The sequence below is a fragment of the Rhinolophus hipposideros genome, assembly GCF_964194185.1.
Source record: "Rhinolophus hipposideros genome assembly, chromosome: 19".
NCBI lineage: Eukaryota > Metazoa > Chordata > Mammalia > Chiroptera > Rhinolophidae > Rhinolophus > Rhinolophus hipposideros.
The window spans coordinates 15,232,281-15,250,643 of NC_138065.1; the positions used below are offsets into that span (position 1 = coordinate 15,232,281).

At 35.4% G+C, this 18,363-nt stretch overlaps 1 protein-coding gene across 2 annotated transcripts in view; it reads left to right on the forward strand.

The window, feature by feature from the left end:
• VAV3 (vav guanine nucleotide exchange factor 3) overlaps positions 1-18,363 on the forward strand; it is a 339,163-nt gene that overhangs the window by 305,822 nt on the left and 14,978 nt on the right. For both annotated transcript variants that reach the window (XM_081025193.1, XM_081025192.1), the window contains exons 21-25: positions 1,662-1,727; positions 3,564-3,598; positions 7,248-7,364; positions 7,922-8,009; positions 14,990-15,119. In XM_081025193.1, the coding sequence (XP_080881319.1) occupies positions 1,662-1,727; positions 3,564-3,598; positions 7,248-7,364; positions 7,922-8,009; positions 14,990-15,119 (436 nt within the window). The remainder of the gene's footprint in view (positions 1-1,661; positions 1,728-3,563; positions 3,599-7,247; positions 7,365-7,921; positions 8,010-14,989; positions 15,120-18,363) is intronic.

Sequence of the window (18,363 nt, forward strand, 5' to 3'; positions counted from 1 at the left end):
GTATCCACATCCTGTAATCTCCTACCCCTATGCTTTTCTCATGTCATATTTTGTTTTTAGGATGTTCTCCATTTTTTATCTTTATTTATTTAAACCCTACACATTTTATATTCATGTGTTTCATGTAGCTCTTCATGTAGCTTTCAGTCAACCCCCCAAAAGTTAATCCATCTTTCTAATTTCCATAGCCTCTCTGTCCCTCTCAAATAATAGTTAGCCCTTTCTATCTAGTGTTATAATTATGTCTTTACATATCTTTACTCTGAAAATATAGGGAACAACAGGAATTACTTTTATGAATTTTTACATTTTCTTCAGTGTCTAACCAAGTTAATGTTAAATACTATATTTGTTGAATGAATGAATGAATATTTTACATGGTCACTTACCTTTTTCCTGATGTTCAAGGGCAGTGCAGTTTTAGAACCTTGCCAAAATTAATATCGTCTCTTTGTTTGGTTATTGAGTTGGTCTCTCTCTCTCTGTCCTAACCTCCACCCTCCTATTCTCTTTTCTCTCACTTTGCAGTGCATCTGACCCTTCCCCTTTTCTACTGCACTTCTTCTCCCTTTTTTCCACTTCTCTTTTCCCCTCTTCCCCTTTTTCTTCCCTTTACACTCCTCCTCATTTAAAAAAAAAACCTCTGGATTACCACTTTATATGTTCTCTACACAATTATAGTTAAGCTGTATGAGCACAAAGGGATATTGCTTTAAGAGGGAGATGTTTTCTGATAATTATTTGTTACTTTTCTTCTTAAAAAATAATAGAGCTGTAACATCCAATCATGCTATTACTCATCTGAGGTACTGAGAAGCAATTGTTAAATAGCAAATAAAAATAAGCCCAAGTTCTGGACAAGGAGAAGTAATCTAATAAGAATTTTTAATTACACATTCTGATTATTGTAGTGTATTTTGAGTATAGTTTATGGAAAAAGGAAACAATTTTAGGGTTAGTGCCATGAGACTTTTTCAAAGAGGAATTTGACTAAGGGTATCTAAGAATAAATTCTTAAGGTTTTTTTTGCCCATTTTGTGCTTAGGTTTTCCTTATTCTGTTAATTTCTTCCATATTCTCATTTACAATGCCATTTTGAGCTAAAATATTTTCCTCCAACATCTTAACTTAATGAGTATCTGATTTCTTTCTTCTAAATCTGAAAGTCACCTAAAACATCATACCATGCTGTTTTCCATTTCCACATATCTTGAAATGTTTCTTGATGGAGCAATGTCATGAGTTATGTTAGCAACACCAATAGTAACCATGTAAATCGAATTCATAATTAATTATGAACCTGCACAAGCCAATATATCTACTTGTATTAATGAATGTAAAATGGACAGAATATTGCTATTATCTCTATATAGGATTAAGAGAGTGTAAAATCAGTGAAATTGGTAGCTTGGAAAGTCAAACTTGAATTCTTATTTTATAACCGTGGTCTGAAACCATGCGTAAAGTTTAACAATTTTAAAACCTCTCTGCTTCTGCTTCTGCTGCCTTTCCTGAGCTGTAGTTAATTAGTGCTTAGGGCTGGGTACAAAGTGTAAATAATTCTGAGGATTCCGAGTAACAACACTATGTACACAGTGCTATGGTATTATCATTTGTGGTATGTTTGTTCTCAGCATTGGCATTTTTTTTTTCTAATTTAGGGTAGAAATTTATCATCTGGAGAGGTTGGATTTTTTCCAAGTGATGCTGTCAAGCCCTGCCCATGTGTAAGTATGAGTATTTTATTTCTTATATTTTGTTTTATTTTTGATGTTGTAATTAATTGGCAAGAATGCACAATGGATACTGGGTTGGTTGCTCATTGATTTTATTAATATTTTCTGGGGGGGTCATATTATTTCATGTTTGAGTGTTATAGGCAATGCTATTAAAATTCCCAAATCATTGTGATTTGATTGTCAGAAAGTATTTTTTAAAGTTAAGGGAACATATGTAAAAAGAAAAATTTGCAAAATTAAATTGTCTACAAGGTTTTAGAAGGAATACCCAAAGCTACAGATTAGATAGATGCTTTTTACAAATTTCCCTTTTTCCACCGAGGTGAGAATGGTAGGGACTAGTCACAAATTCTTCAATCAAATCTCTAAATACATTTTACTGTGCTTTAGTTTGTCTTACGTATTTAATGTTATAATGACATTTTCTGAAAACATCAAACACATTAGGTAGATACCTGGAGAATGAGTATTTACTGAAATAATATTATGGATGAATATAACATAAAATGTACTCTCTGATTCATAGGGAGAGGGAGGGAGGGAGGGAGGGAGAAAGAGAGAGAGATTGGCTTAGGAATAAGTATACGTTTAAAGAATACAGAGAAGGAGAACGAAGGAGGAAATATTTTTCCCATCGAATTTCCAAGGCCGTGTATATCTTATCATCAAAAGGGAAACTGTTGAAGATTGATTTCTATCTGTGAAAACAAAATGGTACAAGAAAATATTTGCAGGATTTAAATGGGTGTAGTTTACTTTCAATATTATTTGCCGTGTATCAGGATTTTATAGGTGGTGAAGTTAAAAATATGATCCATTCATTAAAATATTTAAATGTTAATAACTTTAAAGATGTTCTGAACGGAAAGATAATGTTTTGATATATAACTCTTAACCTGGAAGGACAAAATTGTAAGAGCCCATTATGAAAACTGACCTAGCTAGAGACGTACTCATATTGGCCAGGCCCCTGAAATATGATAGTTTTTATTGTTACAAATGGTATTAATAATATTTTTAATTACCCATTGTAAAAAGGCCCGGAATACCATGGTGTGTATATATCAAAGATGCAGATGATTCATGAAAAATTTCTGAACACAAGACACTGCCAGTCTTTTCTTAGGAGTTTATAAACTTTGTCCCCCTCTACATAGGATGTATTTTATTTGTTATTTTATGAATATTAGTATACTTTCTTTGGCTTTGTTCATTTTCTAGTTACCATGAGGAAGTAGAAGTTTTCCCTTTTTTTCTTTCTTTATGTGCATAGAAAATGTAATATTTTTCTCTCTTGTGAAGCTCTAGAGGAGAAAAGGGGGAAAAATAAATATTTTCCATGACTTTTTCATGAATAAATGTTTTCCTGGTAGTAGACTTCAAAATCAAAGTTTAGAGTTTGTTACAAAATAAGAGTCTATATATGGTATATATTGCTTATTTTGCCTGTTTTCTCAATGTCTTGGGAAAACAGATTGCTCTTTGGTTTTCCTAACATTTTCCTTTTAATTTTTTATGATAGGATTAAACTGCCTTGATAATAAATACCAAAAAAGTTTCCAATTCATATTTTTCCTGTTATCTCGCCCCTTGGAAGTACAGTGGCAGTAAAATGAATGAAAGAATGAATTAAAGCAAGATGAATTATTTTCTACTTATCTGACATATACTATGATTCACTCTGTATAAAATTGCCAATGGATAGTTCCAGGACTGTGCTACTTAGGGTTTTATAGAGCTGAGTCAGCTAAGCTGAATTAATGATTGATTTCTAAAAGCTTCCCTTAAGTAAACTTAATCTATTTTTGCCTTTTTATATCCTAGGTGCCCAAACCAGTAGATTATTCTTGCCAACCCTGGTAAGTATTAAAAATGTTTATGTAGCTAAGAAGAAATACCATACCCTTAGCTTGAGGATGCCTTAAATGTGGGGTTAGTAAACCACATTCCATTTCCGTTTGTTCTGGATAGAGGTGTTCTCAGATGTAACAAAACACTATAATGAATTTACATATTGCTGACCTTTCCATATCTTTATCAGAGTGGGGTGTGTGTGTGCGTGTGTGTGTGCACGTGCGCGTGTGCATACATGTGTACTTGACTGTAAACTCAAACTTTGTAACAGCCACAGAAAGGAATAGGACATAAGCAAATACATATCTTGTATTTTAGAAAAGTAGATTTCATGAAGCAGAGAAAAAAACACCATGATTTAATTGTCGGAAACTAAAAATTAGCCCAGGAAGGTTAATAGATCTTAAAAGTACAATTTATAACATGTAATATGGGAGAAGTAAGATGTAGTCACATCTGAAGTTTTGGACCTATATGGAGCTCACTTACCACTTGGAGGCTCGTATCATCATTAATAGAAACAAGGAAGCAAAGTGGATAGTGATTAGTACTTTTTAGACATGATGGATAAGGAGTGATATCTTCAACTGGAAAAAGATCTGTATAGGATCCAGAATATTTAAGATTGTCATATGACAATAACTAATATACAGAGGGTGCCAAAAATATGTATACACATTTTAAGAGGGGAAAAAACTGTATTAAAATTGTAATAATATTTACCGATAACAAGATGACTACAAATCATGTGTATACATTTTTTTTTGACACCCCTGGTATACTCAGTACTTACTATGTGCTTAGCATTTTACACATTTTATTTAATCCTGATTTTCTAACATGTCTGTAAGGAAGGTTGTTCTTATTCTTTTTATAGATGAGGAAACAAAGGTTAAGGCCATGAAACCAGTAAGTTAGAGCAGGATATTCCAAGTTATGTTGTCCGTTGCTATACCACCTGTTAATGTAAAAAAAAAAAAAAAAAAAAGTGGGCATATTCACTTATTTATATCTGTTTCCCTGAATTTTGTGTTTGGCTCCTCTTAAAATGACTGCATCTATTTTCATTTTCTTGATATTGAAGTATATGCATACAAATTTGATATCAGGATATGTGTATAAATGAAATATTCTGCAAGTGTATAGTACTAGTTCAGTTTGCAAATATTGGGAACACCTGAGCTATCTGATTTTTTTTTTTTAATTCTGATTGTTTTCTGATATATAACCATAGCATGGAAAATGCTGAATTATTGCAGGAATGCATTGTGTAAAGGATGGGATTCTTCTCATCTGCCCTCTTGCTCTCCTTCAGCAGTCACACCTGCCTTTTCTAGTCATTATTTGCTTTCTCTGCCATTCCTCCCCAGCTTCAGCACTGAGCTTGCTGAAGAGATTGTAGCAGATTTGTGATAGAAGTGGGAATCTTTGCTACATTTTATCTGGTTTAAGACAAATTTGAGGTCTTAGTTTCCATGGAATTAATAACTATAATTCTGACAAGAATGAAGTAAAATATATTTTCATAGATGTGAGGCCTTCCAAGTATTACATGCCCTGTATCCATTTGCAGGAAGCTGATGTGAGTCCTTCCAAGTATTACATGCCCTGTATCCATTTGCAGGAAGCTGAAGGATGAGCTTGTAAACCAAGAAAGAGGGAGATACAGAATCCAGGAAAGGGGAGCGAAGGGAAGGCCCAGGACTATAGCGATTCAGCAGGCTTAGAGGGCAAGCAGTATTGATTAGACCAAGAGGGTGGAGGACTCAGGAGGAATGAATGTCTCCATAGAAAAGAGTGAACAGATATGTACATGGTGTTGAAAAATGTATTGTTGAGGGGTTTATAATTCTCTTAGAGAATTTGGAAAGAACTTGTGATAGAGACGAAGAAGCTTGAGCAAACAAAACCTTGAGGAATTATTATTTTTGATGTTAGATGTTCTTTGAATGTAACAACGTGACAAAACGAGGCCCGATGGCCTGGCTTTGTAGAAGGAAGAGTGAGAAGCAGCACTATGAAAGAATGCGCATAAGTGGAGAAAAAGTGATTTTCCTTCCTGACATCTGAAGTCGAGACATTATGAAATTGTAGTTTAGTCATGTTATTTAGAAATATGCAAGTGGAAATAAGAAAAAAATAGGTAAAAGTATTGACATGGGACTTGGAGAAGAATGCTGATAACATGGGGTAATGCTGCTTTTACATTAAAATTATTATAGCGTGAGTTATTTTTTTAAAATATGTTCATGTGTCACTTGGATAAAACACGCATATCTGTATACTAATTGTGATGTGCCATGAAGGAAAATAGAGATATTATGATGCGTATCATGGAGCGGAGAGTGAGAGATGTGGAATAACGTTCTTCAGATGGGATGGTCAGAGAAGACCTTTCTCTAAACCTGAATGATGAGATGGAATGTGTGTTGATAGTTTTTTCCAGACATGAATACAGTCTGTGAGAAGACTCAAAGATCAAAAAGAGCGTGGTGAATTCCTAGACCTGAAAGTGAAGAAGGGGGTTGTAAGAGATAAGGTTGAAGAGGAAGGTGTGAGTCAGATCGTACTAGGTACTAATAGTTCATGGGTTGTAATAACTATGCTTTTAACCTGAGGTACTATCTACAGAAAATGCCCTTTACTCTTCTATCTTGGTGGAAACCTCACATGTCCCCCTTCAACAAATTTTTGTAGAATGCTTACCATGTGTACTTTAAATAAATATTTAATGTAGATGAGAAGTGGGTATTTACACTGAGCTACATGTGTCTATATGTAAATCAGAGAATTTTCTGGAATATGAATTCATGAATAGCTTTGAAAGAGCACCAATATAAACATTACATTTTTTTTTTTTAACTTTTACTGGCCAAAATCTCTGGTAAGTTTTTCCAGTAAATGCTAAGCCTATATGTGATGTGAAAGGTCGCTAAAGAATATTTCACATTTAACTTGGGCCTTTGATTATTGTTATTATTGTGGAATTTGAGTATGTTTGAGGCCAACACAGTTTAGGAAGAACTGAATTCTTGTTTTGAAAAATATTTATCTTTTACTCATATATATATGTGTCTTTTACTCATTACTGCTAACTGCTTAAGAAAACTGGTTATCAAATTTGTGGACTATAAGAATTAATCTTATATACAAAAAATAATTTTAAAAAATAATTTGTTACAGTAGCTTCCTTTAAAAGATACTCAAAGGATATTTCATTTCATAGTGTACATAGAAAAGGTGAAGCTTTTTGGGTTGTGTATGTGTGTACGTGTGTGTATGTGTGTGTGTCTTAGGCAGGGGGGTCCTTTTCTACACTCCCGACAGCTCTTGTCCCCAAACGCCCTACAACTCTCTTTCTAACCCAAGACCTACTGGCTCTTGTCTTTGTCCCATTTATTTATTTGATAAGATTTTCTGGGTGCTTACTGTATATTAGGCACTGTTCACTTTACTGTTGTTAGCTTCGTAGAGCATTTGTGTTTGGAAGAATCAAAGGACTTTTCTCTGCATTATCTTTGTGAAGCAATGTCATTAGTTGGTATAGAAGTAAAAACAGCTCATTGTGCCACTCAATTAAAATCCTGACAGACACTTATTTTTAGCCTCTGTGCTCTTCCAGGTACATTACCTATATTTTCTGTGTCGTTACAGGTATGCTGGAGCAATGGAAAGATTGCAGGCAGAGACTGAACTTATCAATAGGGTAAATAGTACTTACCTTGTGAGGCACAGGAGCAAAGAGTCAGGAGAATATGCCATTAGCATTAAGTAAGTAGGACAAGTACTTTTACAGAAATAGATTTCCTGTTCTAATTGCATAGACCATCTGACATGTATAACACTGAAGTTGAAAACCAAGGTTCTAATTACAGTAGAAATAATGCATCTATCCAGACAGTTCATTAATACTTGAAAATATCTTGTTAGAAAAACAGTACTTTGTGTTATAGGCTGCTAATTGGCATATTGCATTTCTTTCATAACATTGTATTTTGGTGACTTGATGTGTGTATGTTTTTAGTAAAATCTAAGAGTATAAATTACTAGATGTTGTTTCATTATGTTTTTCTGTATTCTCCATCGGAAGAATTGGGCATAATCAAACTGGGCATAATGATTGGTCAATCACTTCAAATGTTGGTTATATTTTCAACCAATCTAGTAAATATATTTTGTTAATTAGCTGTCACCGGGGTATTGGCACAGGTATATATTTTCTCTTCAGAATGAATTCCTATAATGTTATTGGGGTATGCCCTCTGGTAATTATTGATTTCCACTGATTAAAAACACATTTATATTCATAAGCTATTCATTGCCCACAGGTACAACAATGAAGCAAAGCACATCAAGATTTTAACAAGAGATGGCTTTTTTCACATTGCAGAAAATAGAAAATTTAAAAGTTTAATGGTAAGCATTGATTAGTTCTTTTCAATCTATGGTCCTTATTTTTCTCTTATTAGATAGGTCAGTTTAATTCTGTAGTTTCTTGGAAATTTTACTCCCTAAAAAGTTGTTTAAAGAGAATCATATTATAATTTTGCAGCAAATCCTGAAAATTCTAATTTTAAGAATTCCAATTGTTTTATGTTGCCCTAGTCATATTTTTCATTATAAACTAAGTTTGCCAGTTTTAGATACTATTTCAGAGTCTACACTATTTATGACTCAGAGTAATAGACCAATTCAAATATAACCAACTTTCAGTTATTAGTGTGAGTTTTGTCTTGTGTTTGATGAAACACAGCAAATGTTTAATACCATCTCTTTCCTCCTCTCCCTTCCTCTGCCTCTATATCTCCTCATTCAGGAAGAGGAAGGTATTTTAAATTATAACATAGAAAGTTGTAATTGGTGAAATACTTCCCACGTTTAGGTTCATTTCATGCAAACTGAAACATAAGTGTCAAATGAAAAAGCTGATATTTCTAGTATTTCATGCTATTTTAAATGATCTCTACTATGGTTTTCCTTCATTACCTTGGACAATTAAACATTAACACGGTAACATTTTTTAACATGCAATAATTGATATTTCACAGGAACTTTGTATTTAAATTGAAATAGCATATTGTGACCAAGTTGTTTTAAATGAACAGTGATTAATAGTATGTACAATTAAAAAATTACAACTTAATTTTATTAGTGTATAAGAATATAATGCATATATAATATAAACAGTGCAGATATGTCATTATATGTGCATTGCTGATAATAAAAAGTTCATATTTCCTTAAAAGTGATCTCAAGTTTGTTTCTCAAGTTTGAGAGAGTTTTTTGAGGTAATGAAGAATTTGGATATAGGACATCGAATGCATTTGTAGCACTCTGCTAAGTACTTTGAGTAACATTGGAGAAGGACCACTCACTGATTGAACTATCAATCAAATGATACATACTGCATCCTTCCGGAAAACATCTCAAAGCACTTTGCAAATGTTAACATGAACGTTATAACTGAGTGTATGAGAGCTTTACAAAGTAGGCCAGCTTGAAAGCCTTATCTAAAAATTTAGAACTGTTGTAAGACAGGAATCCGTGTTTTTTTGTTTCTTTGTTTTTTAAGATTTTATTGGGGAAGGGGAACAGGACTTTATTGGGGAACAATGTGTACTTCTAGGACTTTTCTCCTGTCAAGTTGTTGTCCTTTCAATCTTAGTTGTGGAGTGTACTGTTCAGCTTCAAGTTGTTGTCCTTTCAGTCTTAGTTGCGAAGGGCACAGCTCAGCTCCAGGTCCAGTTACCGTTGCTAGTTGCAGGGGCACAGCCCACCATCCCTTGCGGGAATCGAACCGGCAACCTTGTCGTTGAGAGGATGCGCTCCAACCAACTGAGCCATCAGGGAGCTCAGTGGCAGCTCAGCTCAAGGTGCCGTGTTCAATCTTAGTTGCAGGGGGCGCTGCCCACCATCCCTTGCAGGACTCGAGGAATTGGACTGGCAACCTTGTGGCTGAGAGCCCACTTGCCCATGTGGGAATCAAACCGGCAGCCTTTGGAGCTAGGAGCATGGAGCTCTAACTGTTGGAGCCACTGGGTCAGCCCCAGGAATCTGTGTTTTAAAGAAATGGAAGCATCTTGAGTTGAAAGAAAAGTAAGAAAGCTTCTCTGGACATAACTACTACGTTCCCAATCCAAAAGCTCAGGATGGACAGCAAGATCATGTCCTGGCAAATGTAAACTCTGTCAAATTGGTGACCAAGATCCAGGCATCCTCCCTGCTGGACGTGACTTACGAACAAGCAGGCTGTGCACAGAGAGAACTGGACCTGAGGAGGCTCTTCCTTAAATGCAAACCTAGGAGGGAGGTGGCGAGTGGAAGCACAAATAATGAATGACAGCCCCAGCTGAGACATGATAAAAGCATGCACAGGGGGTCTTCTCTTCACTGCAAGATACACCAGCTTGAGTTTGTACCTGCAAAACTTCCGTGGATGGTAATGAGGCTGCTTCGTGGTATTATCGTAAATACGAGGCTTTAAAAAAAGCTGTAGGGTCAAAGAAGACTGTAGCCTTGCCAACTTTGAAAGTAACAAAAGGAACTCCCATTAGGGGAGACAAAGAGGATGAAAGGAATAGTCACTGGAAAGGGCTGATCAATTCAGCTTTGTGTTACCTGGGTCCAGCTCAGGAACGTTCTTTAGCGCTAAGGTTAGAGGTGAAAAGCCCGTAATACCTCAATGACCTGGATTAGTGGACATAGATCCTGGAGTTGCTATCTGCATAAAAAGCACTAAAGACTCAGAATCCAAATAATTTATACCAGACAGGAGTGAAAGTTTCTGCACTGATGTTCTAGAAGTGGAATTAAAAGTGCTTGTCACAGAGCTAAAATAAGTTACCCTTATATGGTATGTGTAAAATATCAGAAATGCCACTGCTAGAGACATAGGCATATTATGTTTTCCTCCATATCTGGGGATCTTTTGTAAGGAAGTACATAGCACAGTGGATTAAAGGGAGGGGATTATGAATTAATAAGAAAACTACAATGAAATTACAAAATGTTAACCAAAGTATATACAGTCATACTGTGCAACTACGTTTCAGTCAATGACAAACCATGTGTACACGGTGGTCTCATAAAATTAAAATGGAGCAGAAAATTTTCTGTCACCTAGTGACATCATAGCCATCCTAACGTCCCAGGGCAATGCATTCCTCACGTGTCTGTGGTGAGGCGGGTGTAAACACGCCTACTGCAGTGCCAGTCGTGTACGTAGAAGGGTAGCACATACAGTTATGTACCGTACATAACACTTGATAGTGATAATAAATGACTGTGTTGCTGGTGTATGTGTTTACTGTTCTATTTCATTGTTATTTTAGATTGTACTCTTTATAACAAAATGTTTGCTGTAAAACAGTGCTCCGTGTTCTGCTGGCAGCAGCCTCATCCATACTGTGTCTTGATGGCATCATTTTCTCTTGTGCTTGATTTCATCTTGGCCATCTTGCTGATTGTGGGCCCTAACCATTGGCATGACGAAATCGCCCAAGGGCGCATTTCTCAGAACTAATCTGATCATTGAACGACTCATGACTATAACTGTAAAAAGGAAGAAAGACAAGGAACTGAAAAACCTCAGTCTTAGAAAAATACTTTTGTCAGGTTTAGTGAATGACAGTAAAAATCGTTGACGAGATAATCAAACTAGTCTGGAGCTGCCCTTGCTTTGTTTCTGTTCAGTCATTGAACACATTTTTATTGAGTCCTTACTGTGTGAAAAGGACTGTTTTTGCAGAATTCAAGAAAGACTCCACTGTTCTAAAAATACTTTGAAATTGTAAATCCGTCTGTACTAAGAACCTCACAAGGGTGCTGTCCTTTGAACCTAAAGTGGAAAATACTACATGGATACTTGATCAGAAAGGATGGCTCCTATCGGTAACCAGCCCCTTCTGAAGGAGAGTGAATAGGTGCCATAGCCTTCACTCTGGCAGTGCAGGGCTTCTCTAAACCAGGATCACACAAGTTCCAGCAGTTACCTTTTATCATGCTGGTGTCAAATAACACTGTTCTCATTATAAATAAATAGGGTCTGTGGTTTTGTTTCTTTGTAATAATTTGACATCCTCCCATCATTAGTGGTAAAGTTATATTTTTTTTACCTATGAAACTCATGAGGGCCTGGAATTAAATGTTAATTTGAAAAGGATGTAAACACAATCAAATTTCAGAACTTGTTATAAATTAGCCAGTTTCCCAAAGAGAAGATGGGGCCTTAGGTGGTTGTGACCTTAACTCTTTCCCTTGGGTTTCAATAGCTTGGTTAATCAAAATCTTTTTGTTTCTTAGTCATTAAGTTCAAATTCTAAATGAATTTCTGTATCCAGATTACAAGGCATTAATTTTGTTCTAATTTTCATGTATGCCAGACAATCCATATCCAAATGTTGTTTATAAATCATCTCCATTGCCTGTTTCCTTGGTAATTGGAATGACTGGCTCTCACTCATTATTTTTTAGAGAGACTTGAATTGTTGACACTGCTGTGTCAGTGTGAGATAAGGAAAGCTTAGCGATTTCTTTTGTTTAGAGTCTTCTTATTTACTGTAGTTCCTGAAGGTCAATGACTGCTAAAGCACGGGTGGATTGAGACTAAAATACAGAAGGCATAAGAGTATAAGTTGGAAATGATCCACAGTGACACTATTTAATTCTACCCAGTTAGAAACATGTAGGAAGATTTACCTTCATAAAACTGTAAAAATGGAACTAAAATATCTTCCATGCTTAATGAAGCGATAAAAAAGTGTTTTGCAGCTTACTAATTCACATGACTCTACGCCTTGGAAAAGTCATTTTTGTCTTTCATAAAATGGGGTGGTGGGTAGGTATTAAATGGTCCCCAACTCCTTTTCAGTATGATGATTCTAGGGTGTCTAGCCAACTTCACATAAACTTGAATTCATACAAACTCATAATACATAAAATCCATATTACCTATAACAAAATTACATCGAAGTTCAAAGTTATTGGCTTCTAATTCTTTCAAGTTTATTTTTGTATTTTTGATAAAGAAAAAAATACATTTTACTCAGCTTAAATAATATTCCTTACAGGACAATTCTCTGGTATCATTTGCATCAGCCACACAGTATACAGATGTACAGTCCTTTGAGACCTTACAAAATTTTGTTTTTTAAAATAAATTAATAATATTGGTCTCTGGAATTTAATTCCAAACCTTGCCTTTGTAAACTGTGTTCAAAATCACTGTAATACAAATGCCATATTCTGATCATTGAAGTCATTTTGAGGATGTAAACTTTTATCTGGTGTTTTGTCTCTCTCTTTTTTTTCAAGTTGTTCAGATCCCAAATTCCTTTGCTTCATCAAGGATCCCCATAATCTAGGTCCAGGGAAGGAAGAAATACTCTTTTTTTAAGTTATACATATAATGTGTGTAAAAGTCTAGCATCTCAGGTCTAAGCAAACAAAGTTCCTGGTACATTATGGACGCTTAGCAAATGCGCCTTCCCTTTTGCCTCCCTTTCTGTGAACTTACTTTCACCAGGTACTGTTTGCTGGTAGTGTGATATAGTTAAGAGCAAACCTTTGGAGACAGACACAGCCCTTGACTTCCCTGAGCCTGGGTATCAAAGGGACAAGGCCTATCTCTTGTCTCTTGTGTGAAGATTGGGAGAAACTATATAAAAGATCTGGTACATGAGAGCATGGGAGCTGTTTTGATATTCACATGAATCAAGTACTTTATACATCCTTGACTATAGTCAGTGAAATGGTTTGCTATCTCCATTTTACAGATGAAGGAGTTGACAGTGTTCCATTTGCTTTATTCAATGAGTCAGCCCCTCCATGCTCCTTTTTGTTTATGAATGTGGTCTGTGTCAACTTGTGTCTGTTCCCAAACTGACTGCTCTACTTAAAATAATACTTTCCTCTATCCTGGTTTTTGAAATTTCACCTGTTCTTCAGTTTAAGCCAAGCTATCTGCATAATGAAATATCCCCTCATGCTCCCCAATGGACTCCCAAAAGAAGTTCTCTCTCTTGCCTTTGAATTCTCATAACCCCTCACTCTCCTTCAAGGATGAGAACTCCTAGTTATCTTGTGACCCCTGAAACTTCCCACACAATAAATTCCACAACTCATTAAGTTTGGTCATAAATGATTAATAAAGCATTGATGAATCTCTTTTTCTTCTTTTAGGTGATTTTTTGCCCACTTCATTTTTGGGGGGAACTTTTAACATAAGCACTGAATGGAGGTGTTAAGCTGATATCAGTGTGGTTTTTTAAAAGAAATGAGTTGGTTTTACACTGTTTGTAAACAATAGTGCTATAATAGAAGCACAAAATAATTAGGTTAAAAGTGATTTTACTTTCAGGTATTTGTAAGCAGCATTATATCTACAGTGCTCATCTAATAATAATATACATTGTTTTCATTATGAATTAGTTATTACTTAATTTCTATTTAAAGTAGAGGGATTCAGATTTGTGCAAAATCTATGAAACCAACATCTCAAAAGAAATTTCCTGAAATTTTAGTGTGAAAGATGGTGGGAGGTTATTATATTAGGCTTGGATGTATTTAAGGCAAATTAAGTGTTAGAGAAAGTTGGAAAGAACCATGTTATTGACCTCTAAGTACCAGAGGACATGCAGAGCTATGAGATAGTCATTAACACGTCATCGTAAGCCAGAAACTATGTCAACTAGCATTTGTGGTTTATCAACTTTGGATTAGCCTGGTAAAGGACCTTTAGAATCAAGTTTGTTTTTCTGCGATGTTGCAAGAACATGCAGGAAACTAGAAATTGCTATATATTCAGCAAACAGCTGTTCCCTTTATTTTTGTTTAGAAAGGCAAGTATTTCATAAATAAGAACAATAATTACTGTCCTGAATTTGAGGTTTAATATGGTTTCTTTTCATTTACCACATCCGACTAAGGCCTAGCAGGATGTTCTCTATCCATGAATAACAATAAGGGTAACTCACATTACAAACAGCCCGAGTAACAAGGACAGTTACTACATTGTTTCCCCAAAAATAAGACCTAGCCTGACAATCAGCTCTAATACATCTTTTGGAGCAAAAATTAATACAAGACCTAGTTTTATTTTACTATAATCTAAGACCCGGTCTTATATAAGACCAGGTCTTGTATTAATTTTTGCTTCAAAAGACGCATTAGAGCTGATTGTCCAGCTAGGTCTTACTTTTGTGGAAACAGGGTAGGTAGGTGTCATGTACATTCACGCAGCAGGGAGCAATTATTATTTGCTTACTCTTCCATATGCGTATGGAAATTTTAGCATTAAATCAGTCATCCTTATATGTATAGCATTATGTCAAGGAGTTCATATGTTTGAGAGCAGAACTCTCTTTATCAAAAATGATCTTTTATATATTTTTTTATAGGAACTTGTGGAGTATTACAAGCATCATTCTCTTAAAGAAGGGTTCAGAACCTTAGATACAACTCTACAGTTTCCATACAAGGAGCCAGAACATTCAACTGGACAGAGGGGTAATAGAGCAGGCAACAGCTGTGAGTATTGTAATTTAGAATACAATTTGCTGTCACTTAAGGATTGGAGGCACAATAATATTAAACATCTTTATTCCAAAATTTGAAATATAACCAATTAATATGCTAATGAATTTAGCAAGGAATTTTTCTAGCTAAGCAGAATTAGACGGACCAACTGGTTTATGAACGTGTCGAGATATGATTCTTTGGGCCAAATTAAAAATCATCTTTGTGTTCAGAAATTCATCAGAAATGTAAAGGATATATTAACACGTAAGTTTTGAAATTTTCACTGACTTCTGTATTAGCCAAAATCTCTAACTTACACATGTTGGTGGTCATCATGCCATTTGACTTCACAGTATTTAAGCAAGGCTAGTGCACAGCTGGCCATCTAGCTTACTATCCCAAGCCTGCTTATGGTTCTATTTCAATGATTGCTTTTTGAATTTTTAACTGACTAAATCATGTTTCCTCTGACACCAGTATTTCTAAAAGTATACATTAGCCACTTTATTTCAGAATGAGCACTGTGCCACAACTATTCACCAAAGATTTACACACAAACCAAAAGCATGTTATAGTTTGAGTGAGAGTTCAAGTCAAAAACTTTTTTCTCATCACTGTTTAATGTCATATCATCTTCTGGGAAGTAGATATTGCATGTAAAGAGAACATCATGATGAAAAATGTTGTGAATAAAGTGTGATTTCATTCTCTTATTTTGATAACTTTTTTTTTTAATAAAACTGTTTGGAGGAGAAATGACTATGAATTCAACTTTATTACTCTTAGAATCCTTAGCCTAAGCAAAACTAGAATACCTAGAGGTATTTCAAAAAAGAATGTCTATCAGTGTAATGTAACTTGAACTTTTTTCCCCCATAAAAGCAGAAACTGGAAAGGAAACAGGTAATGCTCAGGGCCCAAACAACATCAGTAAAATTTCATACACTTCATATAAGTAAATATACAAGTAATTTGTCACATCAACTGACAGGTTTGTGTTTTTTTTATTTGAATAACTTAATAGCTGTTCTCTTCACAAAAATCGGTGATAAATGACCAAGCTTGTGCAGTGAAAGTAGTCAGAGCACACTTTGTGTTGAAACTTTAAACACCTATTCAAAATTATCTATTTTTTTAGCCCAATGTTACCCAATTTCTTAGATTATCATTTAAGTTGAGGAGTTTTACATTTTTAAATAGGGTGATCAGGGAAGATATTGCTCCTAAAGTGACCGGAAGAAGTAAGGGAGTGAATTAGTATTTCAGTCAGCCATAATTGCATAAGGTTTACACTCCAAGGTTATTCAATCATTACCATGTAACAGGATTATAATCTTAGGTGGAATTTGTGGCACTGTCTCAATGTTTTATTAACTTGATGTTGACTTTGTATAAAATAGGTATTTTCGCCAACACTGGGTATTTTATAAACAGAAAGTACAATGAGTATTGTATATAACACTAAGAATAAATGAGGTGTTATATAGAAACTATTCAGCATGGTACCAGCACACGTAAAACTCAGTGAAGGACAACTGCTACCACCACTTAAATCATTTCAATTTTTACTACTGCCACGACTAGTAACTCCTAACACAGAAAACATGGTCTTGTATTTGTAAGAGCTGACTAAAATATTACTGATTTTAACTCACAGCAATGTATATCTTTGCTTTTATGACTTTTTAAATATGCCTTGCTTATTTTATACCAAGCTCTGATTAAGGATTAACCCTTAATTAAAACATAGCTCCAATTTTTCCGCATGCTGTACTTCTCAGGCAGTGATAAGGCGGAAATGCTCCATCTTCTGCCTGGAAAGAGTGTTCAGGATATCTTTATTGTCCTTACCTCTGGTTCATAGCTCCAGGTATGCTGCTAAATGTCATCTAAAAATAACTTGGCCAAGAAATCTTCCCTGGGGAGACTGGATTGGATGCTGACGCGGGGTACTGGCATCTCCATTACTTCTAAGAGGCTTCGGAGGAAGTAGAACCGGCAGGCTAAAAGCCTAGTACCACCCTGTGTTTTGGGTAGAAATTGAGATTGAAGTTCCAACTCCTGAAATCTGCTTTTATTACTATTTCTTTCTTAAATAATAGTCCCCTTGGGGAAAAAAAAAGTCCCAGGGCTTTGTAGACGAGGCTATTTGCTTCCGTATAGTCCAGGTCAGAATTTTCTTGGGCAGATTACCAACGCTTTTTCAGGTTTGTGATATGTGATATGATTATGACAGAACTCGCTCACAAATGCAAACTGACATATAAAAATATATCAATTAGAATTAAATAGTAGTCCAGAGTATCAAGCAAGGAGCATAGCAGTTCTAGGTTAGGAGCCCATAGGCAGCAAGGCTCTTTCCCCAGCGTTAGGAGAGCTTATTTTTGCCTTTGGGTTGACTTAGGAGTGTTTCCCAGAGACGATAAGGAGAGAAAGAAGGAGGAGAGGCCAAAGAGAAAACTCAGGCATAGCAGTGAGCTGTTGTGCTTCCCTAGAAACGGCAAGGACTCTATCCCTGGAGGACGTTCTGGCCTGTTCTTTGGATCCCTGTAAGAACCCCCTTTACTGATTCAGGTGTACCTGTGGGCTCCTGTATTTGAAGGGCACTGCATTGACCTTTTTGCCTTTCTTGCTCTGCAAGGAGCACTTAATTATTTTCAGATCTGCTGCTGAGTAACTGTCTGACCTCAGGCAAGTCCCTTAACTTGTCTGGACCTCAGTTTTTTCAACTGATGAATAAGGAATGAGATTAGATATGTTATTATATTCTTTTCAAGATAGCATCTTAGATTTCTTTCTTTGTATGCATGAGAGAAAGAAGTAAAGTAGAATGTTAATAGACCAATTACACTAGGAAAAGTTGCACAATTAGCTCTTTCTTTTATTTTTTTGGTCTTAAAAAAACTTTCACCTTTTATTTGTTGTTTTTGAACAGTTTGCTTTTTCAGTAAACGTTATTATCTCTTCACACTCATAGAGCACATTTTCACATTACCGACAAAATGATCTTTTAATAGAAACTTCCCTACATTCTGTATACTTCTATTATGGGATTTATCACACAGCTATGTACAGTAGAGACCCTACTGTTCCACAAAACATTCTTCTTTTCATCATTAACACGCAGAGGGCAGCTCTTAATGCCAAGCACTGAGAAGGTGCTTTACTTACATTTTCTCGTTTAATCTTGACAACAACCCCATGATGAAGGGATGATTTTAATCTCTGTACTACAGATAAGGAAGCTGATATA